The sequence below is a fragment of the Mixophyes fleayi genome, chromosome 8 (assembly GCF_038048845.1).
Source record: "Mixophyes fleayi isolate aMixFle1 chromosome 8, aMixFle1.hap1, whole genome shotgun sequence".
In the NCBI taxonomy this organism is placed as follows: domain Eukaryota; kingdom Metazoa; phylum Chordata; class Amphibia; order Anura; family Limnodynastidae; genus Mixophyes; species Mixophyes fleayi.
The window spans coordinates 59,718,881-59,738,972 of record NC_134409.1 but is presented as its reverse complement, the minus strand read 5'-3'; the positions used below and the strand labels follow the sequence as shown (position 1 = coordinate 59,738,972).

At 41.2% G+C, this 20,092-nt stretch overlaps 1 protein-coding gene across 3 annotated transcripts in view; it reads left to right on the top strand.

The window, feature by feature from the left end:
- LOC142099296 (coagulation factor XIII B chain-like) overlaps positions 1-20,092 on the top strand; it is a 341,745-nt gene that overhangs the window by 108,523 nt on the left and 213,130 nt on the right. For all 3 annotated transcript variants that reach the window (XM_075182612.1, XM_075182611.1, XM_075182613.1), the window contains 2 exons: positions 13,507-13,695; positions 15,615-15,791. In XM_075182612.1, coding sequence (XP_075038713.1) covers positions 13,507-13,695; positions 15,615-15,791 — 366 coding nt within the window. The remainder of the gene's footprint in view (positions 1-13,506; positions 13,696-15,614; positions 15,792-20,092) is intronic.

Here is a 20,092-nt window from a genome sequence, read left to right as displayed (position 1 = left end):
TTGGTGAAAGTAAAAATCTGGAAAGAATTTCATCTAATGGCAATTGTAGTGCCACATCTGTTTGATCAACTAAGCTGTTTCAGAAAGTGAAAGTCTAAATAGCATTTTGGGAATAGGCTGGTTGTCGTGAACATAGAAAACGTAGTTATTTATGAGGGTTAACCCATCACATAATTATGGGGAAAAAGACCTAAATCATAACTGCAGTGTATATATGGTATATCAAATTAATCCATTGATAAATTGAGCTACTAAAGTAGCAGTTGTGTGTGTATTCGGTGACCCTGCACATCCCTGTGTCAGAAGATAGCAGTGTCACCTGTGGCAGCTTCAAATACCCCTGTGGTGAGCTATATCCTGGCCTGGGATGTAGTTTTAAAGACTGAATAGACTTTTAGGAACCGCTCCGCATGGTGTCTGGCTCAAGGAGACCATGTGCTGACTTGGCTATATTGTATATAGACAAGAATAATTCAGTTTTAAAATATGCCACTTAAAATCAATAAAAGTAGTGATCAACCACATATTCCTCAATAGCATGATGAAGGGCAGCTCATATGTCAAATTAAGAATTCTGCCATACAAAGTTGAGGAAATGAGTATAAGCTCAACTGATACTGTACACCTAGGCCTGTTTGGCATCAATAGATGGGTAAATTCATAGGGGGTCTATTAATAATAAAATTGGGTCTTTGCAATGCTCCACAGAAAAGTTAGGTCACATAGTAGAATTGAGCAGTAAATCGAGCAACGTGCAGGTGATTGAAAAAAGTGTCACAGACCTGGGGTCAGGTGTGTAAGTGTCTTTAAAAAGCTGAGACCAGTTACAACATATTGTCAGTCTTTTGGTAAATCAATCACTCTTTGATAAGCTGTCCATCTTCAAGCCAATTTCCCTTGGCTCAGAATATACCACTTCACTGAAAGTTATACTCTGAATTTAACCTCTTTATTTTAAACTGTTTTGCTTGTGTATGTTATGTCAATTGTGTATTAACTGTTTTTTTTTATTATTAGCCTGTAAGCATTTTACTTTTTTGATATTAAATCTAAAAATGTAATAGTTCATGTCCTTATTGCTCTAATCAAATACATTGCCTGTTTAGAAGAGAGAGATTGCTTGGCTGGGGTTAACGCTTCCAAAATCAGAAGGTGAAGGGTTAACTGTTTAGCTACCAGAGCACTGAGTGTGTGTAATTGGATAATTGAGTCATAAGTTTGCTATGGGCCTTATACGTAGCTTGTGGCAGTTGGCGGAGAGGTGTGGAAGCGGGTGTCTGTGTTGGGAAAGGGACCAATAAATATGTAGCCTAAGAGAAAGAGGTGAGTGCAAGATTTGGGTTGGAATCCTCTCTGTTCCCCTACAGTAAGCTTCCAAGTCATGTGTGTGCAGAGGGAGCTTGTGACAGATAAAGGGGTTCAGGAGCAGTTTCCTGAGAAAATAGAAGTGATACATTGTAGAACTGTTGGAATATATGATAAGATATTAAATCATGGAGTAGCTAGAGGGACTTGACACTGGTGTTGTTACTGTATATGTGGGTATTGAAAGACATGAAAGACAACTCTCAGGAGTGAATCCTATTGTGTTTACTCAGTATGACCACATAACTAGAATGCAGAACAGAGAACATGAACTTCTCAGAGTGCCTAGCCAATGACCTCACTTCCTGCCAGGCTCTGTCAGGACATACATTTACAGGTATGTCCGTATATGTCTTGGGTAAAAGTGGCTTCAACCTTGCCCACAAAATGGGATCACATGTAGGAACTGATTAAGCAGTTGGTACAGGCAATTGCTAATCATGCACAAACTAATGCAAATCAGGCACAAGCCAATTCCAATAATTTTCAGGAGGCCTTACTACTAATGGCAGGAAAGCTGCAAAGGACCCAAATGCCAGACCCCAACACACGGGAGGTTGTGCAAAAATCTTTACAAAATATTACAAAGACAAATAATGTAGAAGCATACTTGGCAGTATTTGAGAGGTTTACAGAGAGAAGAGTTTCCAGTAGACCAATGAGCAAAGATGCTAGCACCCTTTTTGACAGGTAAGCCCCAACAAGCTTATATTGACGTTGATATACCTGATGCTTTCAAGTACTGCAAGCTAAAGGAGATATTTGGCCCATTTAGTGGGGGTAAGCAGTGCTGTACGGGTCCTAAGAGTGCACCACTGGACCTTTTCGGCAGACCAGCCTGCACAATCACAAATGTACCAATTAATTCGCTGTTGTGGAGGTGCTGCAACTGGAGGATGGTGATAGACAAATATTTTTGTTTTCTGCCACCTAGAATGCAGTGCTGGGTAGAACAGTTAGATCTTCAGGACGCAGAAGAGCTGGTCAACTCAGTGGAAAAGTTTCAGGCTACACGGGTCTTACTTAGGTCCCCTGAACAACTAACTTCCAGGAGCAAATTGCCCAGTGAGACTGTTCCATATTTTCACAGATAGTGGTTTAACAGGGGCTAGTTCTGAGAAGAAACTGACTGTTGAGAGAAAATCCAAAAGACAAATGTACCACACAGGGGTGGGCTGGCCCGGGGGGCAGGGGGACAGCGCACCCCCGGGCCGCTCAGTCAGACCGCTATTAAGGATGCAATATACCCCATTTTTACTGGTGGCCCCCTGGGCTTCCCTCTCCCAGCCCGTGCCTGGTACCACACATTTGGGTATCTTTTCAGGTACCAAAGTGCCACTTTTGAAGATGCCAGGGTCTGGGCCATATTGCGGCTAACTGTCCCCTGACTACTTAACCAATGGACTGTAGAGCAGCCAGGCGAGTGTCCTGGTTTGTCCACCCCATTTGTTCGGCCCAGACTCTCTCAGAGATGGAGCAGATGGTGTGTAAAATGAAAGTAGAAAGATGTGAAATATTATTAAACTAAGACTAAATTTGGTAACTTTAGTGTATGCCAGCCTAAGGGATGTATATTGGGGCCATATGTGTACATGAGGATGTGTAAAAAAAATATGCTATTGCTAATAAAGTTTGAGACACCAAGGGCTAGATTTACTAAGCTGCGGGTTTGAAAAAGTGGGGATGTTGCCTATAGCAACCAATCAGATTCTAGCTTTCATTTATTTAGTACCTTCTACAAAATGACAGCTAGAATCTGATTGGTTGCTATAGGCAACATCCCCACTTTTTCAAACCCGCAGTTTAGTAAATCTAGCCCCAAGTGGCATGGTCTGCCACAAGATTGGGGTAATTAAGTTCCTGATACATAGTGTAATCTTGGGGAGAGTTTTTATGCTATTTTGGAATTAGTGGCAAAATAGAGACATTCCTTCTGGGAAGAATGGTGTTGTTAGCGTACAATCTTCCATCAACTTTGAATAGATAAAAACAGCAGGGGTGACACCTGAGGAGTCTGTTGAATTTCCAGTAGTGGTGTTAGCTGGTGAAAGCAGAGCAGAGACGGAGCGTTAAACATACCTGACTTAGAGGTATCATGTGACTATTTTGTTACATCCCAGTTAAGAGAAGCCTACTACTCAGGTGTCAGTCAGCAGATTTTTACGTCATCGCTACCTGTCTGACTTTAAAGTGGCAATGTCAGGACTTCACAGGTTAAGTGTATAAACACTTAACCCGACATTGCCGCTTTAAATTACAAGTGATACAGGTTGCGATGATGTAAAAATCTGCTGACTGACATCTGAGTAGTCGGAATTACTTCAAGTCACCATCCTGCTGCGATGGGAGATCTACAGCGTCGCTTTGCAGGTAAATCTGATTATATTACAATCGGTTACATTCGAAATTTAACGGTAGTACTCCTCGGTGTCGGAATGGTGGTAATTGTAAAAAATGATTACCACCAGGTCAAACAAATCAATCCCACAGAAATATGGTTAGGAGAAAATACCAGTGGCTTCTATTGTTGCACCATATGCAAAACTACAAAGCAGAATCAAACAAAACCCTCTTCAAATCAAAAAATAATAATAAAGAATACAGTATCCAAGAAAAAAAATCACTTGTGAGACCTATAGAGTTATCTACATGTTAGAATGCCCTTGCGGTTTACAGTACATTGGTAGGACCATAAGATGCCTTAAAACAAGAATAGCAGAACACATCCAAAACATAAAACACAGTCTCAAAATTCATGCACAAGATCCCACAGTTCTGAAATTTATTGGCATAAAAAAGTACAGAAATCCTGGAGAGGAGGAAGCTATTTAGCACTCATAGCGAAAGAAGAAACAGGATGGATCTATAATCTTGACACCCTAAGCCAGTGGTTCCCAAACTGTGCGTCGTGGCTCCCTGGGGTGCCACGACAACCTCACAGGGGTGCCGCGGCCAGGGATGGTGGTAAGCAAGGCGAGGGACTACTTGGTAAATATTTTGGCTTAGGGGTGCCTTGAAAAAATTATTGAGACCCTAGGGATGCCTCGAAGTGAAAAAGTTTGGAATCCACTGCCCTAAGCCCAAAAGTGCTTAGGGTTCATTGATTTTGACTTAGCAACGTTTCTTCATTCATAACTGGGTATATGTAGTTAATCAACAACACCCTTACAAAACCCTATGACCTATAAGTATTTAGTACAACCCTTAAATTGGATTACAATTTTCCCTTCCAGCTGCCACTTCATTGTCACAATCAATCTCAGCAATAGAGCAGTTATAAATATTCCTTGGTGGATCTTCTCCAAAAACCATGTGAGACCCGATCTCAACAATATAAGATCAATATTCTAGCTGTCAACGTTTAAAAACTCCACTAGTTTAGTTGCTTACCATGATTTTCATCCCTTCCCAATTTATTAATTTATCACAGAAAATATCTTTGGCATAGGCGCACCTCTCTCCTTGGCCTTAACTATATAGGAAGATACCTGAAGATAGTCAACTTCAGCGTTACAACATCTTGTTCTTTTGTTCCCTTATTGATACGCATTATGTTACAATTGGAGTATTTTCCATAATTGTATATCCATCAGCTTTTTTCTTCCATCTGATAATATCAAATGGATTTGGTAATTTATTATATAGAGAACTAATTCTGCACATCAGAAAAACACACAACAAGAATGTAATAATCGTGTATTTTCATATCAACAATCATCACTGCTTTAAGTATGGATTCTTTACAGATGAGTAACCTGGACATTAAATGAAATATGAGAGCAACATCTTTTAAATGTAAAGGACACTAAGCCACATCTGACTGATCACAGTGAAAGTATTATCATTCACCAGTCGTCATTACTGAATCAACCAATTGCCAGAGGACTCCTCCTAAAACACATACCCAACAATAAAGAACTAACTATATAGAAGCGTTCTTAAGGTCCCAATCACATTTTCCCTGAGGAAGTCCAGAATCGGGCGAAATGGGTTGGATTTTGACATCCTACATTGAGCTACTGAAAACTAGAGATGGGCGCGCTCGGTTCCCCGAGATCCGAATTCATCCGAATTTCGCCTATCCGAGTACCGAGCCGAGCAGGTTCTGTACTCTCCCGTCCATTCGGAATCGAAATTGAGGCAAAATGTCACCGTGACGTATTCGTATTTCTGAGCTCGGCTATCGCATAACAAAAAGCATAAACACCCGCCTCCACAGCAATCTATCGCCATTTGACAGAACGAGAGAGCAGGGTTAGGTCACAGGCTATATTAGCGCAGGGACAGAGCAATAATTGGACACATTATTGTTTCTATTCTATACAATTCTAATATTAATACCAATTGTTAGAGCAGTAAGAGAGGAGGATAGAGGAGGGTTTTTTTAAAAAATTTCTGGCACTCCAAGTGCTTTTGGGGTGTCCCTTATTCCCCATTGTTTTGCAGTAATTTTTCTGGCTGTCAAAAGTCATATTTGTCAGCAGTAACTAAAACAATATTTTGCACTACAAGTGCTTTTGGCGTGTCCCATATTCCCCAGTGTTTTACAGTAATTTTTCTGGCTGTCAAAAGTCATTTGTCAGCAGTATCTAAAACAATATTTAGCACTACAAGTGCTTTTGGGGTGTCCCATATTCTCCAGTGTTTTACAGCAATTTGTCTGGTTGTCAAAAGTCATATTTATCAGCAGTATCTAAAACAATATTTAGCACTACAAGTGCTTTTGTGGTGTTCCATATTCCCCAGTGTTTTAGATTAATTCTTCTGGCTGTCAAAAGTCATATTTGTCAGCAGTATCTATGTAATACAATATTTTGCACTACAAGTGCTTTGGGGTGTCCCGTATTCCCCAGTGTTTTGCACTAATTTTTCTGGCTGTTAAAAAAAAGGTCATATTTGTCAGCAGTATCTATCTAATATAATTTTTGGCACTACAAGTGCTTTGGGGTGTCCCGTATTCCCCAGTGTTTTGCACTAATTTTTCTGGCTGTCAAAAAAAGGTCATATTTGTCAGCAGTATCTATCTAATACAATTTTTGTCACTACAAGTGCTTTGGGGTGTCCCATATTCCCCAGTGTGAAACAATGATTTTTCTAGCTGTCAAAAAAATGTCATATTTGTCAGCAGTATCTATCTAATACAAGTTTTTGCACTACAAGTGCTTTTGTGGTGTTCCATATTCCCCAGTGTTTTAGACTATTTTTTCTGGCTGTCAAAAGTCATATTTGTCAGCAGTATCTATCTAATATAATATTTTGCACTTCAAGTGCTTTGGGGTGTTCAATAATCCTCAGTGTTTTACACTTATTTTTCTGGCTGTCACAAAAAGTCATATTTGTCAGCAGTATCTATCTAATACAATATTTTGCACTACAAGTGCTTTGGGGTGTCCCGTATTCCCGAGTGTTTTACACTAATTATTCTGGCTGTTCAAAAAAAGTCATATTTGTCAGCATTATCTATCTAATACAATTTTTGGCACTACAAGTGCTTTGGGGTGTCCCATATTCCTCAGTGTGAAACAATAATTTTTCTGGCTGTCAAAAAAAAGTCATATTTGTCAGCAGTGTCTATCTAATACAAATGTTTGCACTACAAGTGGTTTGGACTTATTAAAATGGATTCAAAGCAGTCCACATATGAGCAGTATCAGCAAGCAGGTTCTGGCACCAGTCCTGATGGTAATGTAAAAGTACATAGTCTTTTTAAATCAGGAAAAAAAACACACACCAAAATTTTTTTTACCGTGTTGAAGCGAAAAAGAAGTGTAACTGAGGAAAAGTTAACTGCCGATAAAAAAAAAATTGCCAACATGCCATTCTACAAATGCAGTGGCAAAGAAAGAATGAGGCCTTCGCCTTTTTCTGTTAGTGGCAGATCAAAAATGTTACTGATCCTTCTTCTTGTACAGTCACTCATGACCAAGCATGATCAAGTAATTTGGAGTCTAAAAGTGGTGCAAAACTACTGTTACGCGTCAAAGCCGAGCAGCAAGAAAACAGTAAGGCATTAGAGAATAATGTATGCTCTGAATCAGAAATGACACCAATCCCTGTGGAGAGTCCATCCACCAGTGGTATGTCTAATCGTAAGCATTCTGTTAGTGACAGTGTACCCATAAAGAAGGGTCCTTTCAACAGTTCTACTGATGTGTGCCTTAACAGTCCGAGTGTAGCGGTGATACACCAATTGAGGATGCCACTTTGGAATTAGAAGAGGATGAGGGGGAGATTTGTGTAGGCGACGAGGGCACTAATGATGATGTTGAAGATTATGATCTAGACAGATACCAAATTGCCTTTCTCAATTACTATTTATATTCTAGACTCTATAACGGCTGAATAGTTTTCTATTTTACTCCTAGTGGAGAGGGGGTCTGATGCAGACAGGTACCAAACTGCATTTGTCCATTTATTTTTATATTCTAATTCTACAGTCTATGCAGGCTGCTTTTTTTCTATTTAACTACAAGTGGAGGGGGTGGGGGGCTATAGAGACAGAAACCAAACTGCCTTTGTCCTTTTCAATTTATATTGTACAGTCTATAACGGCTGAATTTTTTTGTATTTTCTACAAGTGGAGGGGGGCCTAGAGAGACAGAAACCAAACTGCCAAAGATGATGGCTGCATTGCCAATAGGCTAAGATGGAGAGGAAAACAATCAGGTTTGTGTGCAGAATTAAGGACGACCTACCTGGGATTAAACTGTTTTCTTCCTAATTTATTATCTTTAGAATTACCTTACTTATCCAAGAATCAGGTGGAGCACTAAATTAGGTTATTTTATGCCCAAAAACATTGATTTTTAATCAAAATTGGAAAACAAAACCAAACAAAACCAAAACCAAAACCAAAACATGCAAGGGCTGTTTGGCAAAACCAAAACCATAACCAAAACACGACGGTAATCCAGATCCAAAATCAAAACCAAAACACGGGGGTCAGTAAGCATCTCTATTGAAAACTGTGTTGTGCTTGTATCTGTCACGATCTGCATCCTGCAGCTCCTGTCTGCAGGTACTTTGTTGGACTTTTGTATATATTGTATCCTGCCTGTAGTACCACTGTCCACCAAAGGGGCCACTGTGGTACTTAGACTGCTCTTACCTGCCTCGTTATTGCTGGAAACTTAAACACCTGCTTCTGGCCTATATAAGCCTGCCTGTCCCAAGCAACCTTTGCCAGATCATCAGGTCAGTAAATCTGATGGGAAGCAAACCTTTGACTCCTGGTCATTCTTACCTGTGTGCCTGACCTTGTGGTTTTGCTGTTCATTCCACTGCTGCAGACACAGCTCATCCTCTATCTGGTTCTTGAGTTATACACCTGTTTGGAGCTGTCTGCTCTCAAGTGTTTCAGCATTACCTGGCTTCTGAGTCTCACCACCTCTTCCAGAGGTATCTAACCCTGCAACCCGCAGGCTACTCCTCTCACCACCTCTCCAGAGTTATCCAACCCTGAAACACGCAGGCTACTCGTCTCACCACCTCTTCCAGAGGTATCCAACTCTGCAACCTGCAGGCTACTCATCTCACCATCTTCATAGAGGTATCTTACCCTGCAACCCGCAGACAACTCATCTCACCACCTTCTCAGAGTTATCCAACCCTGCAACCCGCAGGCTACTCCTCTCACCACCTCTCCAGAGGTATCTAACCCTGCAACTCGCAGGCTACTCGTCTCACTACCTCTCCAGAGGTATCCAACCCTGCAACCCGCAGGCTACACATCTCCCCACACTTCCAGAGGTATTCAACCCTGCATTCCGCAGGCTACTCATCTCACCACCTTTCCAGAGGTATCTAACCCTGCAACCTGCATGCTACTCATCTCACCATCTTCATAGAGGTATCCAACCCTGCAACCCGCAGGCTCCTCGTCTCACCACCTTCCCAGAGTTATCCAACCCTGCAACCCGCAGGCTACTCTTCTCACCACCTCTCCAGAGGTATCCAACCCTGCAACACGCAGGCTACTCGTCTCACCACCTCTTCCAGAGGTATCCAACTTTGCAGCCTGCAGGCTACTCATCTCACCATCTTCATAGAGGTATCTAACCCTGCAAGCCACAGACTACTTATCTCACCACCTTCATAGAGGTATTGTCACGATCTCAAGGAATCCCGAGTCTTTACGATGCGAATCCTAGGATCTGCACAGTTTAGCGTTACACTAACAGGGCGCGGAGTCTAATGAGCAGATGGTGTTCGCCAGGAACTGCCGCAAGGCAGTATAGTCTTAGTTGCGTCTGCTTGCAGGTCGCGGCCCCTGCCTGAGTACTGAGCGAGACCCTCTTGGACAGGCAGGAGAGTAGAGGAACTTTGATAGAATTGTCAGCCTTGCAGACGAATAAAGTAGCCGGACTTGAAATAGAGTGTCAGCTTGCAGACAAGTACATAAGAATAGTCAATACCTGAGTGGAGTGTCAGCTTTGCAGACGAGTAGAGTTGCAGGTACTTGAATAGAATGTCAGCTTTGCAGACAAGTAAATAGAATAGTCGGTACCTGAGTGGAGTGTCAGCTTTGCAGACGAGTAGAGTAGCAGGTACTTGAATAGAGTGTCAGCTTTGCAGACGAGTAGAATAATCGGACTGGAAAAGAGTGTCAGCCTTGCAGATGAGTAGAATAGACGGACTGGAATAGAGTGTCAGCTTTGCAGACGAGTAGAATAGCCAGACTGGAATAGAGTGTCAGCCTTGCAGATGAGTAGAATAGCCGGACTTGAATAGAGTGTCAGCTTTGCAGACAAATAGAATAGCCACTTCTTAGGTACCCAAAAGGCAACTGAGGAACAGGCACTGAAGGTTTGCAGGAAGTGCCTTTTTGTATTAGGCGCCAGGATTGCCTGGCCAATAGGAGAGCAGCCATAGGTGTCATAAGTTGCGCAGACCCGTATCCAAGATGGTGGCGCCCAGGACGGAGCGGACCGCCGGAGCCAGGTAAGCTTGCCGGGGGTCGGGTGAGCTGCCCGATACCCCGGCGGGTGACAAGTATCTAACCCTGCAACCCGCAGGCTACTCATCTCACTACCTCTCCAGAGGTATCCAACCCTGCAACCCGCAGTCTATTGTCTCACCATCTTCATAGAGGTATCCAGCCCTGCAACCCTCAGGCTACTCATCTCACCACCTTTCCAGAGGTATCTAACCTTGCAACCTGCATGCTACTCATCTCACCACCTTCATAGAGGTATCTAACCCTGCAACCTGCATGCTACTCATCTCACCATCTTCATAGAGGTATCCAACCCTGCAACCCGCAGGCTACTTGTCTCACCACCTCTCCAAAGGTATCCAACCCTGCAACCCGCAGGCTACTCGTCTCACCACCTTCCCAGATGTATCCAAATCTGCAACCCACAGGCTACTCGTCTCGCCACCTTTCCAGAGGTATCCAACCCTGCAACCCGCAGGCTACTCATCTCACCACCTTCCCAAAGGTATCCAACCCTGCAACCCGCAGGCTACTCGTCTTACCACCTTCCCAGGGGTATCCAACCCTGCAACCTGAAGGCTACTCTTCTCACCACCTTTCCAGAGATATCCAATCCTACAATCCACAGACTACTCATCTCTCCACCTCTTCCAGAGGTATCCACCCTGCAACCCTCTGACTACTGCATCTCTCCATCGCGTTACAACATTGCCTATTCCACTGTTAAGAACTGTAGTTATATTACTGCCTTATCAGTTTTGCATCTGGAACTGGTGTTACTTGTGTTTCTAATAAACCACTTAATTCACTTACCCTCTCTCCGTGGTCTTACCTTGGGAACCCTGACAGTATCCCTTTGCTGACACACGCCTGCTCCCATGGACACGGCCGCATGCACACGCGCAAAAGGATTCTGGTCACGGCCGTGACCATTACCATCTGTATTACCTTCTAAGACGCTCTCGCACACAGAGGAGACCAGATCATCTGGGCCCTTAACCCTACACACAAGGGGTAAGTTTTCTCTTGAATCTGTTCTGCTACCATTCCTGACATCTGGATTCCAATACATGATCCAGCACGCTTTTGACTCCTACTTAGCATCTACTTTTGAAGGGAAAGGCTAAAACTTTTTTTTTGGACATCATTACAGACTATCAAGTTGGAACTTTATGGCTACCTTCAATTTCCCGATTTGAAACTAACACTCAGTTCTATAGACTGTATCTCATTGATATTGGACCACCATCTTGCCTTTTACTGCAAGCTACCAAGTTTAACTTCTGCATTGGTGTATTGATGTGAACTTTCATTTATTCATTTGTGTGTATTTGACTAACAATCAATGGTATGTCATTACTCTCATATACCACTTTTCTATTCACATAGCCTTATGAATAAACAAATTACATTTTATATTATTGTTCTATTTAGAGTCTTATTCGCTGTATAACCAGTATTCACTGCATTATATTCAATTCCACTAATATTTATGCTGAAAGATACTAATCTTATCTGATTTACACTGTATTATGCAAAGTTGCTATATATTTCTGATACTGACACACACTCCCTCTCTCATACACACTGGCACACACTTCCTCTACTCATACACACACATTTATCATACACACTGACACACACTCCCTTTACTCATACACACACATTTATCAAATGCACACTCTGTCTCATTCACACAATGTAGACACTGGCAGATGACTCCATCTTTCCTCCAGCCTATCACAAATTGTGCAAAGGCTGTCAGAACCTATAAGTAAAGTGATCGCGATTGCAATCAAATTCCTATGTATAGACTATTTGCTTTGGCAGGCTCCTATCGGAGCCACAGCCCTGGCTTAACAATTTTAATAACTAAGTATGTTAAATCACTTACCATTGTGATAAGAAATAATAATTAATGTGAAAAAAATACCATGGTTCCTAAGTAGATCCCCTTGCATTATAATAGTATCTTAGTAACCTAATAGGTACCAGTTGGTGAAAAGCTATACAAAATGTTAAACTGTACAAATATTACAGTATAATGTTGCACAAGACATGTTATCATACAGACAGCTAATTATTTTATATAATATTAATAGTCAACAACACAATTATTTAATAACCAATTACACTGAAAAAAAAATGGTTGCCAACAAATACTTGAAGAATTCTTATACAGTTAGATTCTGTTGTTTTATTGTGTTTGCATAAGATACTTGCCTATTTCTTTTAATGCAGATACAATGAGAGCATTTATACATAATATAATATTATTATAGATGTTTAATTTTATTGGATCACATTTTGTATTACTATTATCTTACATTAGTCACTAGTGCAAACAAATTTTGGATTTATGTACTATTTATAAACTTGCATTTTAAAGAAGCAATCCCACATAGAAGTTTTGTTCCCTTTAAATAGCAAATGAAGTACATTTTAAATTCCCTCTGGAGGTTGTAAACTACATCTGCCAGTTACACAGGCTCACTGTTCTCAGCATGTCATCTTAAGGCAGAGGGGCGAGGAGGATCGGGGGGGTTTTAAAGTAGACAGAGCTAAGAGAGGCATTCAACAACCGCTTTGCTCACCACAATACACATGTGCCATGTGACTGTAGTTGCCATGGTAGGCCATGACACTGTTGTGCACAATTATAAATGATTAATAGAAGCATGAAGAAACAAACCAAGGGAAATGGTAAATAACAACAGTTGTCCTGCAGCCTACCACATTGATTTATATAAAAAAAATAAAAAATCATGGGATTGCTGCTTTAAGCAAACATAAGAAGGTGGAGCAAACATTCATGGGGTATAGTTTATATATGGCATGCTGAGAGGAGAGCCAGATAATGGACTTGCCTCTCTTGAAATTGTGAAATCAGTCCAATTGCAAATCCACTCCCACATCAATGATGTACACAAATATCTTCCAGTAATTATCTTCCTGTAGATGTGCAAGCAAAATTGAGTGTAAAGTCCCGTTACTTAAAGTAAATTTGTGCTTGAGCTTTAAGTGCTTTTTAAAGATATCTTAAGATCACCCTAATTGGGCTTGGTGTTAGCTTTTGAGGTAAAAGTAACAAAAACATAACATGCATACATGCTAGTTTATCATTTTCCACTCTGGGAGAAAATTATTAAAAAATGTATGAAGCACTGATGTTTCACTGATTTTTATTTTGTCTTGTTTTCTTAAAGGAAAATGTAACTATAAGGAAGCTGTATTGGATAATGCTAATACACACCTTTACCCTACGCAACATGCATATGTGGAAGGAGATAAAATACAATTCATATGTAACGGGGATTTTAAAACAGCAGATGGAACAGATCGTGGGTGGATGATATGCCTTCCTAATGGAAAATTTTCACCATCAAAATGCTCTAGTGAGTACATTGTCTTGCCATTTTCACCGTCGTGGATTGCTTGTTTCACTGCATGCAATTTTAAGGCACTACACAGCAGCTATTATACGTGTGTGTGTGTGTGTGTGTGTGTGTGTGTGTGTGTGTGTGTATATATATATATATATATATATATATATATATATATATATATATATATATATATAGTAACCACAATTTGACCCGTCCAGCAGGGAAAGGTACACAGTATGTTGTAAAAATCACCAAATAAGAGACTTCTCACAGCAGTAGCTGTTTTATTTCAGCATAAGCAGAATAAATCAAAAAGTAAAGATTCTCTTGCTTCCTGACACTCTAGCTACACCTACAATTCCTCTCTATTGTTCTGCCACTAACCAACATCGGAAGCCCCTCCCGCCAGATCCCACAATCCTTTTATACACACACACACACACGCACACACACACGCACACACACACACACACACACCACAGCAATCACACCCATGTCGTACACCTGTGTGTGAACTCCTTTCTCCAGGTAACAGCAGGATCATTAACCCTGACTGTACCTTCCCCTGCTGGACAGGTCGCATTGTGGTTACCTTTTAAATAATATATATGTGTGTGTGTGGAGCTCAACATGGAAAATGGGAAAGAGTGATTTACAACAGCAGTGCATTGCAGTGAAGCCCAAATGTAATTTTTTTGTCTTATTTGTAAAACAGGCATATGCGTTCAGGGACAGAAAATGACATTGCCGGATCCCATAGCAAAGTTTTTTGGTGGTGAGGGTTGGAGATGCTGTCTGTGCTTCCACAGTCCCCGCTCTGCACTGTTTCAGCTTAGTAGGCTTGCTCTGTAATTCCCTTTCACTGTTTATGTTTGCACTTTCCATATTTTTCAAAAGAGAAAATGTTTAGGTGACGATAGCTGATGATAGTCTTCACTGGCCAAGGGGGCTTTACTATGTAAGGGAAAACTCTAAATCCGGTGAAAACTCCCATTTTCAAAAATGTACGGTTTTTCTCTCAATAATAAATAGACCCCATGGTCTTGCGTGCTTTATTTGCCATGGCTATTTTTATTTACAATTTGATTACTTCAAGTGTGATCTGTATTATTACATCCACCACAATTTCCAAGGTTATGTACCTATAACTTAGTGAACTATAGTTCCAAAAAACATTAAGATTTCTGTTGGAGACAATGTGGTATTCCACGTGACATAATGCCTTTATTCTGGAATTGTAATCTCATACAGTCGTTCTGGATGCAAGTTTTTAAGCTAGCTAATAAAGTTACTGCCCAGACTCTTACTCCTGTCTCTGAAGTTGCATTATTACATCACTTCCCTCCGCAATTTCCACTCTATGCTAAATATGTGTTTGGTCATATTTTGATTTCTGCAAGGGCTTCAATAGCCCAAAGCTGGAAATCACCACTCCCATCTTCGATAAAGAAGGTAGTGACCATAGTACAATATAACTTTGAAATGGAGACTGTGGGCATGACATATTCTACTGTCCCTTCATCCCCATTAATGAGGTGGTTTAGTTGGCACGACTATAACAGAAGGTGAAGGAGCACCTTCGGCCCAATCAAACTATATTCCACCTCTCAATCCACCCTCGCTTAATGATACTCCTCATCAGTCTCCATAGCTTCCTCCAGGTGGCTAGAACATAGGATAACTTTTTTTTTTGAACAAGTGGCTTATAAGGTTCCTGACTATTCATATTAAGTGTACTACAGATATTGTATTGTTTGTTGTGTTCCTTCCCACTATGTACCCACCTACCCTTCCTTTTTTTTGTCCTTCCCTTCCACCTTCCTTCTTTATTTTCTGTACCCCTTAAATTTTGAAAACTAATAAAAATACTATTGAAGTTAAAAAAATGTTAAGATATGAACTAAAACTACTTTTTTTTTACCTTACAGAGACCTGTAGCATAGCATCACTTCAATATGGAAAGTACCAACCACATAAAAGTGAATTTGATATTGGAGAATATTTGCGATATGAATGTAATGATGGATTTACAACGCCAAATGGAAAATTTGTTGGTAGCTCTCAATGTCTCACAAGTGGATGGTCTAGTGATCTGAAATGCATAGGTTTGGCTGATTTATTTAATTATTTATTTTTTTCTAAAATAACAAATGATCAGTATTCAGATTGTTTTTATATAAATGGCAAATTGTGAAATATGTACATGATTACATATCAGCAAAATCTATGCCCACATTGCAATCATTGCTTGCAGATCTTTTTCTCTTCACTTTTACTATTGGGTCTACAGTTGGATAATTTAAGTTCTGTGAGTGTATATTAAACTTCCGTATCTTTTTTTATGAAATGATCATTTGCCAGTCAGACCATGTTTAGATGCAAGTCAATTGTAATTTTATTAAAAATACATTTTATATAATTACATACCTACTAATTTCTTAGCACAAATAACTTTATAATCTATTAATTATCATGTCTTAAGTCATACCTCCTGTGAAGATATCGGATTTTCTGGCCCAACTCTACCCACTTCATGCTGGCTGGCCACACAGGGGTGCCTCACTATGACAGGGAACTACCTCCTAAAGTTCATATAGTAACTTGGGCAAATGCACTTAGAAAGTAAAACAATTCATTTATTGTAAAAAAAAAACAATCACTAGAATATATACACAGTAAATAAATGCCAGGCAGGCTCACCACATTATCTGTCCCTTACACCACTAGCTTAAGGAGTTAGTTACCTGGCTGTCCTAACTTGATGACCTATGGTTATGCTGATGTATTTCACTGGTAGAGAATGGCAACTTAACACCAGATCTTTCACCTTCCAGGAATCAAATCACAGAATAAACATCCTCTCCCTCCCCTGGAGTGGCTCCTTATATCTAGGTTCAAATTTAAAATGTTTTCCCCATCCCTGGGCAAACCCCTGGCTCTCTCCCTCTTTAAACATTGGTGAGTGCTGGATCAGGGTGTTGGAGTGTTAATGGAGGTGAGCTGTTATTCCACTGAAGCTCCCTTGCGGTTTCACAGACAGAATGTCTCAGGAAGTCCTGTGGAGGACAATGGGTACTAATTGGCCTTCCCCACCTACAAATATCAGATAACAATTAACCCCTCCTGATATTAACCCCTTACATTACTTTGTGATGTCACAGAGTCCCCAGTTGTTCCATGCTTCCTGTAGAGAAAGGAGGAGAGAATAAATGTAGCTACAGCCCCCTTACCTGTATCCTGGAATCTTATCCTTAGCCATAACCCACCTGACTTCACTTTAAGAACAATGAATAACAACTTTATTGCAAGATCAACAATACACATAATTACAATGAGCTACAATCTCCTTAGCCACCTGTAATTAGACACTGCAGTTGTATTCTGAGTTGGGAACAAAAGCAAGGGCTATAAAAAGAACATGATATAATTGTTAGGAACCCCAACAGCCAGCAACACAAAACCTGGAGTCTACTCAGAAGTCTGGTTTTCACTGGAGCCCCTAGTGGTGGGGACAGACTTGGCCGCAGACAGCTGAGGGTCGTGAGTTGTGCGCTGACTGGGGAGAACCCAGCGGTAGCATAAAGGAGTAATTGCAGAGTGAAATCCAGGCAAGGGTCGAGGGCCGGCAGCAGACAGAATAACCGTACACGGAACCGAGGTCAGAGGTCACGGGCAAATCAGCAGCGTAGGAGTCCAGGCAAAAGGGTCAAGGGGCACAGGCAATCAAACAAAGTCAGGGAACAGGCAAAGGTCGGCAACAATAAATAGAATCCAATAGCAACTAGAGCAAAGAACTGTAGCAGGCAAGCAACAGCAAGCTGGAACTATAACCAGCAGGGAAGGCTTGTCCCTTCCTGCCTTTTAAACAAATGATGGCCAATCAGAAGTGGCCTGCCGGGAGGATAATTTGCCCAGCTGGGCTGAATTCCAATAATGCGCATGCGCCCGACTATCATATGCCGGGACTCTGCGCTAGCATCTGAGAGCGTCCCGACCGTTGCTTAGGCAACGGCCGGGACCTGGAGGAAATGACGTCCCAGTTGTCCTGACGACGGCTGGGACGCTGACACAACCCCCGGGAGTGAGTCGCGGCGGTGCCCAGAGCCGCCGCGGCTCATAACAATAATCCACATTTTGTGAGAAACGAGGGACAGGCTGGTTAAGGTGTTATCAAACTCGTTTCTTCACACCTCCCAACATGTTGATCCTCTGCAGTGGGACATGGGGGATGGCCACATCCGGATGGGGGCATGGTCACTCCCCGTGAGGGCTGCCTATCATTTTAAAGCACTAGACAGCCCTTCAGATATCTCCCTTCCCCCAACATTTCCAGCAGCGTGGAAACATGTCCCTGGGCTAGACAGCAGTACAGAGCCCTAAAATCAGGAAAGTCCCACTGAAATCGTGACAATTGGGATTTATGCATAAGTCAACAATTATAAAGTTATTTTGTATGTTAACTGCTTCAAAAACACTTATGCCTAGATGTCAAGGGTTATTGTAGTCACTGAAAGTTATGAATTTTGTTTGAAATGTACCTTATCAGAACTAGGTAGTAGATTAGAAGACATTAAAAATTACAGTATATAAAAAATATAAACATAAAAAGATACCTCCCCTAACTATGATTAGAAAGATGCTTTATTTAAATTAAAAAAAAAAGTATTCTATTAATATGCTCTGCTATCTTTAGATAGTGATGTGAAAAAAAGGATTAGCGTGGTACATGTACCTCTAATCCTTGAGAAACCAGACAAATTTCTTTACCGGAGGGGGCTAACGCTGGCAATACCAGGGTAGTAACCCCTGATAGATCGGGAGAAAGTGGTATGCAGTTGTCTGCTAGAAATTCATTTGGTCGACATCCAGAAAGCCGACAACATTAGGTCGACATTATTATTAGGTCAAAAATCGCATGGTAGAGATATTATTAGTTCGACAATTCAAATGCAGACAGTATTATATGGTTAGGGTTATTGATATTGAATCAAAGCAATATCCCCTTGGCGCACAGTGTATACACTTATTACTAAATAAATGTCTTTTATTGCTCAATAATTCAAACGTTTGATATAAACAATTGAAAAAAATTGCAGTATCGGTTGCAACCTTGTAAACACAAAGTATCACTGATTACATAAATACATTTGCAATAAGGTGTACATGGATAAGTAAAATGTAAAGCAAGTTACAGTGGGCTAGGCTAGTAACCTTCACACACCCATATATAACTGCATTATAAGAGTTCAGTATGAGTCCCAATGGTGAACCCTCTTAGGCACCAAATATCAATGTCCCAATGGTAAAAACAATTAGATGTAGCTCCCATCGGAGTTCAGGGTTACACGGGTGCTAGAGAGGTCCAGTATCCAACCCAACGCGTTTCGCTTCAATGCTTCATCAGGGAAATGGATGGATCCTTATGGAAAGAGCTTTTTCTTAAATACGCCCAGGATGGGATTAAGTGGCATGATTGGTTGTTAGAGGGCCTATCTCCAATTGGCTCAGGGCTATGATGGATTGATAGACAGGCCTATAGGCTTCATAGGCAGGGTTTCTGTGCTTTTTGTATTGACGATAAGGTTACAGATATTCAGCAGTTGCAGGTAAATGGAAGGTGAGGGAAGATTCCAGGCAGTATATACAGGGAAATGCACAGGTAAGTCCCAGGTTCACAAATGAAACAGATCAGCAGAATGAATGATGATATCCTAATGCAGTAGAATTACAGGAACAATGCAGGAGGAAGAATCACAGGGTGTAACCACAGGATATGAAATAAATGACCAGCGAAACGCGTTGGTGTGGATACTGGACCTCAGACCACCACTTGTTCTTAACATAAGAACTTACTGAGGACCGTTTCCTTACACACCGCCGCATGCGCATGCGCAGAACTGACCCAGCCGCGGCCGCGACTGTGGCACACATCGAGGATCCCAGCTGCAGCTACACGCAACAAGGCAGCCTTCGGGAAGAGCACACCAGCCCTGGATAGGGTAAGTGAGTATCCACAGTTTCCTGACCCACTGGCTGGACCTTTGCACTTATCTCCCTGCTATGATTTCAGTGGATGTTATCGGAAACCCGTAGCATTTATCGGGACAGTAGCCAGTCTGCTCTTATGACTTATTAGTCTTTGGACTATCAATACCGATATTTGGGCCTACGCTTTTGGACTATAATATACCATTGAGACCCGCTGGAATTGCCTTATACTCTCTAGCACCCGTGTAACCCTGGACTCCGTTGGGAGCTACATCTAATTGTTTTTACCATTGGGACATTGATATTTGGTGCCTAAGAGGGTTCACCATTGGGACTTATACTGAACTCTTATAATGCAGTTATATATGGGTGTGTGAAGGCTACTAGCCTAGCCCACTGTAACTTGCTTTACATTTTA